Here is a 6,813-nt window from a genome sequence, read left to right as displayed (position 1 = left end):
AACTGTTGTCCAAGTCTTTTGATTGTGAAGGACAGCCAAAGAGAATAGAGCTGCCTGAAATGTAGAGGAGTTCAAATGGTTTGATTCACATCGAAGCTGAACACAGAGCCTGCACCAAAGCCCAGTAAAAGCTAAATAAGCCTTATTTTGAGCTGTGATTCACAAAAGGTACTCTGCCAGTCCAAGATAAAAAAAAATGGAGCTGATCATGGGTGGTCATAGTAGGTCTATTTTGAAAAGAGTGCTACTTTATATGAATGGGTTTATGGTGACTTTTTGGGGCGGGGTATGGAAACAATGTGATCTTAAAGCCTTAATTTTATTTAAACCTTTCCTATCTGTGGTTTCAAATTCAAAATAGTGTTAAGATTACACACTGAGGACAGCTCACTACTCCATTTTGTGTTATTGAAGTAAACAACAATAGCCTAATTTGGAAAAGATTATGGAGCAGATTATGCTCCTCGCTGCTTGATGCAGCCATGATGCAATAGATCAGATTTACAAATCCCGCTGACTGGAATCAAGTCGTGGCTTGTTGGTGTAACAAACTTAGAATTTTGTGCAAATTGCTGCAAAATTATTGCACAAATGTTACCATTACAACATATGCTGTGCATCTGGAGGGAGACACATTGAGCACTTGTGAACACTGTTTTGTGTCTAACACTTCATATATTGCCATGTATTTTAACAATTACTGCCAGCTTCTTTGTCCATTACTTTAAAAAGGAAAGCCTTTTGGAATTGGAAGCTTCTTTTTGATACACCATTTATGGTTTTAGTTTGTTTGTTTTTTAGTGTAATGTTCTGTTATAGCACAGCAGTACTCCAGCATTAAGTCAGTATTACAGTTTTTGTCTTGGACTCTAGGGTGTGCTGTAGAGGCAAGGCCTTTACTTTGGATTTACACTGAGTTCAAAACAGGGCAGACACCTTGCAAGAGGGATTCAATTCTAATAGGGAGGTCTGTGTCTTCAAACATTCAGCTCATGTGATCTGTTATTAATGCCTTCAATGTTAGAGCCACATGAGTCAAGTGGGAGGTGGAGGTTTTGGGGGCAATGGGGATAATGGGGAAGAAACAAAAGAAGGGAGGAAAAGACTTTGACTCTCATCCTGTGATGAACTGGTCACTGGATCATGCAGAGGAAGCTAAGGTGCTGGGTCCTAGAGTTTCACTCAGCCCCCGATCAAAGGAAACACTGGATGATTCAAATGTCATTTAAATGTTTTATGGTAGTCAGGGCATTGAGTCGAGGCTTGAATAAGACGAGACTCAAGACGATCGTAATAGGTACGTGTGTGTGTGTGTGTGTGTGTCAGTATATATCATTCTCCATTCTGACCTCACATTCATTTTGCTAGTGTCCATAATTCTCCTGATTGTTTAGTCAGTCTAAACCCCTTTTAATTACACTGCACACTGGTAGTCAGTCACTGAATTCATTATCAGCTGCTGAAGCTGCACCATGTGCTCACATCTACACAGAAAAGACTCACAAATACACAACCGTGAACACGGAAACAGGATATGAGAGAGATGACGCATGCAGCGTACGCCCACATCATGCGCCCACATAGCTAAGTACACACCTATCTAAATATCTTACTAGTATGCCAAACAGAATAAAAGCTGATTATTTGTACCACTAAAAACAGAAGTACAAGGGATTTATATATTTATATATATTTATATGCTCTCTATATTTGTGCGCACAATGGGTTAACTTGTCGCAGGAAGATGAGGAAATGGGAGTGGACTCAGAGTGACCTGTGAAAGAGAAACTAAAAGGAAAAAAAGAGCTGCACAGTTTTAACGGTCTTTTATGCTGCTGGAAGTCGAGTAAAGTCTTGATACAACAGGTAATTTTGCAATTTTTTTTAAGTTTCCAAGTTTCTTGTCTTTTGGTCGTGTCTTATAGGTTAGGCAGGTGGTCAGATAGTTAGGAAAACATTTTAAAGACAAACAATTTCTTGGTAATCTCACAGTTAATATTGAAACTCTACTGACTTTCACTATCTTTCCTTCTAGACATGGCCTCTCCTGCAAGTCTAATAGCTGAGGAGAATTTTCATTGTTCCATCTGTCTGAGTGTGTTCAGTAAACCGGTGTCAACTCCCTGTGGGCACAATTTCTGTATTGATTGTATCACAGGCTACTGGGACACCTCAAATCCATTAATAACATGTCCGTTGTGCAAAGAGGAGTTTAACATCAGACCAAAGCTTCGGGTTAATCATTTCATAGCCGAAATGGCAGCAAAGTTCGTGAAATCAGTTCAAGAAAAGTCTGCTAATATCACAGAAGAATCAGGAAATGGAAATGTGCTCTGCACGCTTTGCACCGGGGCGAGGCGCCCAGCCCTGCAGTCCTGCTTAGTGTGTATGATGTCCTATTGTCAAATACATCTCGAGCCTCATCAGAAACTTTTGGCCTTAAAAAAACACAAGCTTATTCACCCGGTTGAAAACCTGGAGAGTAGGATCTGCAAATATCATGGTGAACCTTTAGATTTGTTTTGCAGCGTGGATCAAATGTTTCTCTGTGATTCCTGCAAAGACAGGGACCATAAACAGCATAAGATAGTGACTCTAGAGGAGGAGGCTCTAATGAGGAAAGACCAGCTGGAATCAGAAAAAAAAGACGCGAATAAGATGATCGATGAACGTCAGCAGAAAATTTGGGAAATTGAACGCTCACTGGAGGCTAACAAAAATAATGCAGCGAAGGCACTGTCATGCAGTGAACATGTCATGACTGCTATGGTGGAGTACATTAAAAGAGGCCAAGCTGAGCTAGCGGATGTAATTGAGACAAAGCAGAGAAAAAAGCAAGCAGAGGCAGACGGCTTAATTAATGAACTGAAGGGTGAAATTATGCAAATAACCCAGAAAAGCCAGCAGCTTGACAACATTTCAGTCACAGACGACCCCTTCAGATTCCTTGAAAGTTACCTTTCACTTACCATCATTCCACCTCAAGTAAAGGACTGGTCTGATGTGACTCTTAGCTGCGACCCGTTTAAAATGCAGGAAGTTATGGCCTCGCTGGAGGCAACAGTCACAAGAGAAATAAGGATGCTCTGTGATCCCAACTTTAAAGAAGTCAGGCGGCACGCTGTGGAACTGACACTGGATCCTGACACAGCAAACTCTTATCTCTATATTTCTGAAGATGGGAAGCAAGTCACATGGGGAACCCAAAGGAGGCGTGTCCCAAAGAACCCAGAGAGGTTTGATTGTGTTCACAATGTCTTGGCAAGAGAAGGTTTCGCCTCAGGAAGATTTTACTATGAGGTTCAAGTAAAAGACAAAACACAGTGGGACTTAGGAGTTGCAAAGCAATCCATCAACAGGAGGGGGGACATAAGACTGAGTCCAAAGAATGGATACTGGACAATTTGGCTGAGAAAGGGAAACGAGTTCACAGCCAATACAGACCCTCCTGTAAATCTTCATGTGACGGAGGTACCTGAAAAGATCGGGGTGTTTGTTGATTATGAGGACGGTCAGGTTTCCTTTTATGATGTGGACACGAGGGCTAGCATCTTCTCCTTTACTGGATGTAACTTCACAGAGAAGATCTTTCCCTTCTTCAGTCCGTGTGCTACTAATGGGGCTGAAAACTCAGCCCCGCTGATCATCACTCCTGTCAGAAACAACAAGTGAGGTTTGAAGGGATTGACATGGTGAGTTGGACTTGGCGAGTGATTCCAACACTATTTTCCCCCCTCTAAAACTGCAGCCTGTCATTTTGTTTCTTCCCTCCATCGCTGTCAGCACTGTGTGTCATAATGTGTCACCTGGAAGACAGACAACTTCATGTCTATGCAGTCCCTAAGACATTCACTATCTGCTGCCCTCTGTGCAAAAGTGATACTCTGAAGCATTTCATGTTTCAGGGTTAAATAAATGGTCTTTATGAGCCAAAGTGGCTGTAGCAGTGTAAGGGGTACTGTAAAGTAATGTGTTCAGAATTTTTTTCAGGCATGTTACATCTGTTGCATCTGAATTTTGGGGTCATGACTTAACATGACTTTCTCCTGTTTTGGCTTCCCTTCATTGGCTTCCTGTTAAATCCAGAATTCAAAATCCTGCTCCTCGCATACAAGCTCTTAAATAATCAGGCCCCATCTTATCTTAATGACCTTGTAGTACCATATCACCCTATTAGAGCACTTCGCTCTCGCTCTGCAGGCCTACTTGTTGTTCCTAGAGTATTTAAAAGTAGAATGGGAGGCAGAGCCTTCAGTTTTCAGGCCCCTCTTCTGTGGAACCAGCTTCCAGTTTGGATTCAGGAGACAGACACTATCTCTACTTTCAAGATTAGGCTTCAAACTTTCCTTTTTGCTAAAGCATATAGTTAGGGCTGGACCAGGTGACCCTGAATCCTCCCTTAGTTATGCTGCAATAGACGTAGGCTGCCGGGGATTCCCATGATGCATTGAGTTTTTCCTTTCCAGTCACCTTTCTCACTCACTATGTATTAACAGACCTCTCTGCATTGAATCATATCTGTTATTAACCTCTGTCTCTCTTCCACAGCATGTCTTTATCCTGTCTTCCTTCTCTCACCCCAACCAATCACAGCAGATGGACCCGCCCCTCCCTGAGCCTGGTTCTGCTGGAGGTTTCTTCCTGTTAAAAGGGAGTTTTTCCTTCCCACTCTCACCAAAGTGCTGCTCATAGGGGGTCATATGATTGTTGGGTTTTTCTCTGTATCTATGAAGCGCCTTGAGGCGACTTTTGTTGTGATTTGGCGCTATATAAATAAAATTGAATTGAATTGAATTGAATTGAACAATAGCATACAAAATCCATTGAAATAAAATGATGGTCAGTTTCTCTCACATGATGCTAGATAATAATGAATTTCTCCATCGATTAATGTCAGTGAATTAAGATGTAAACTTTCAGCAGAACACACAAGGTGCAGCTCTGCAAAAGCTGCTTAGAGAGAGTTTAAAATGTAAAATGTGAGCAAATGAAATGTATAAATTAGTCTGTTTTCTCTTATCGCTTTAAAAACTTGTTTGTTTGTTTTTTAATCACAGTTTATAAATGTGTATTTTCTATACTATGTTGCCATAATGTCTATAGTCTGGCCACTAAAGAGGTTTACTGTAGGAGAGATCAATCAATTCACCTTCTGGATGGACTGTTTGACTGCTTGTTAATGTTGAATTTTAACTTTATGTCTATGTATTTCTTGAAGCACCAACTTGATACACATTTAATAATCGATCCCAAAACATTATATAAAATATTTAATGATCAACTGACTGATTGATGACTGATTTTTGAACAGTTGTTGAACATGTCACTTTAAATTCTTTTGCCTTTTGTCGTTCCTTTAATGATTAGATATTACATGTAATTCAAATTCAAATTTTATTTGTCACGTACAGTCATACACAGTATGATATGTAGTGAAATGCTTGGACAACTGCTCGTGACCTAAAGAAAACAAAAAAGGAAAAGGCTATGAATAAGATAGGAAATAAATATGAAAAATTAAAAAGGGTAAATTTAACTAGGAAGGAATAAAATATAAATTAAGGTTAAAAATGAAAAAACTGTACAACACAAATTAGAATGAAGGGTAAATTTAACTGGGAAGAATAAGATAAAATATATAAATTAAAGTTGTACTGCATATGATATGTGAAATCTGTGAAAAGCATGCACACTATGATCTGTTTCTCTTACATTTTCTTTAGGCATTCACTCAACAAACTGTTAGATTTGTATTGTTGATTGTCATTTATGCTTAGAAATATTTACTCATATATGCTTAGAAGTGTATATAATCATTGGTGGATTGAAAGGATGTTTCATCCTAAAGTAACAGCTCTGTGTAGCATGAAGGGGGAGTGCGTTCACTCCCTCTACAGAGTGTTCCGGCATAGATTACACACCTCCTAGGAAAGGCCGTATCTTCTCTTGCTGATATATGGTATAGCAAACACACGTATATCTGTTTAAGTATAAGAGCCTTTTGCTCAGATGGACCGCTAGACTCCTGGCACCAGCTTTGGGGAGTCTTCACAGGGTCACATCTGGACCTCACACACACACACACACACACACACACACACAGTATTCTTTGTTCACATGTATACCTATGTAAGATGTCATATGTTAATGACCCTATGCATATTCATGTAACCACAATAAAAGGAGTGCTATGGGGAGCCTGGCTGAGAGTCTGATGGAGGCTAGGTGGTGGGACGACACTTGGCTCCAGCCAGATTTCCCTCATGCATGAGTAAACCAGCCTGCTTGTGTCTTGCTTTGCAGTGTAATTATATTGTCTTCAACGTTCCAGCGGATAGGTTCAAGCTACAAACCTATCATTAATTGGTCCTTCGATGCCGGAGCCCTGGGATCGCATTCACCGAGGGGGGGGGGGGGGGGGGAGAGGCACGCTGAAAGACTGACGTCAGCCAGGAAGTTCCTGTGGATTCGCTGTCTGTCCTTTCTCCTCGATGAATGACGATCGGCGGGATTCGAGGCTACATTACACGCTAAGCAACACCGAGTAAGTTTAAGTCTTTGCCGCTGTGTGCAGCAAAGCACGCATCCACTGTGTGAGGTTGCGTTGAAAGTCTTTATCACTGTGTGCGATAAAGCGCGTGATCACTGCTATGTAAGTCTTTGCCACTGTGTGCGGCAGAGCACGTGGTCACTGTGTGAGACTGCGTTGAGACAATAGGCCTAATTTTTGTTGGTTGTGAGTGAGGATATTTGTTGTTGTTGTTGTTGTGTGAGTGTGTGCGGAGTAGAACACGTGGTCTGCGACACCGACTG

The 6,813-nt window shown here is 41.0% G+C and overlaps 1 protein-coding gene across 1 annotated transcript; it reads left to right on the top strand.

Annotated features, from left to right (window-relative positions):
* Positions 1-1,624: 1,624 nt before the first annotated feature.
* Positions 1,625-5,285, top strand: LOC146717974 (E3 ubiquitin-protein ligase TRIM21-like). The gene is made up of 3 exons (XM_085433811.1): positions 1,625-1,866; positions 2,036-3,692; positions 4,549-5,285. The coding sequence occupies exon 2, from the start codon at positions 2,038-2,040 to the stop codon at positions 3,670-3,672; it is 1,635 nt and encodes a 544-aa protein (XP_085289937.1). The 5' UTR covers positions 1,625-1,866; positions 2,036-2,037; the 3' UTR covers positions 3,673-3,692; positions 4,549-5,285.
* Positions 5,286-6,813: the final 1,528 nt, after the last annotated feature.

Source organism: Copadichromis virginalis, linkage group LG2 (genome assembly GCF_057382275.1).
Source record: "Copadichromis virginalis isolate Kocher_CV1m ecotype Utaka linkage group LG2, C_Virginalis_male_GT1.1, whole genome shotgun sequence".
Taxonomy (NCBI): domain Eukaryota; kingdom Metazoa; phylum Chordata; class Actinopteri; order Cichliformes; family Cichlidae; genus Copadichromis; species Copadichromis virginalis.
Note: the sequence above shows the minus strand (reverse complement) of the source record. Positions and strands in the feature narration are given on the sequence as shown.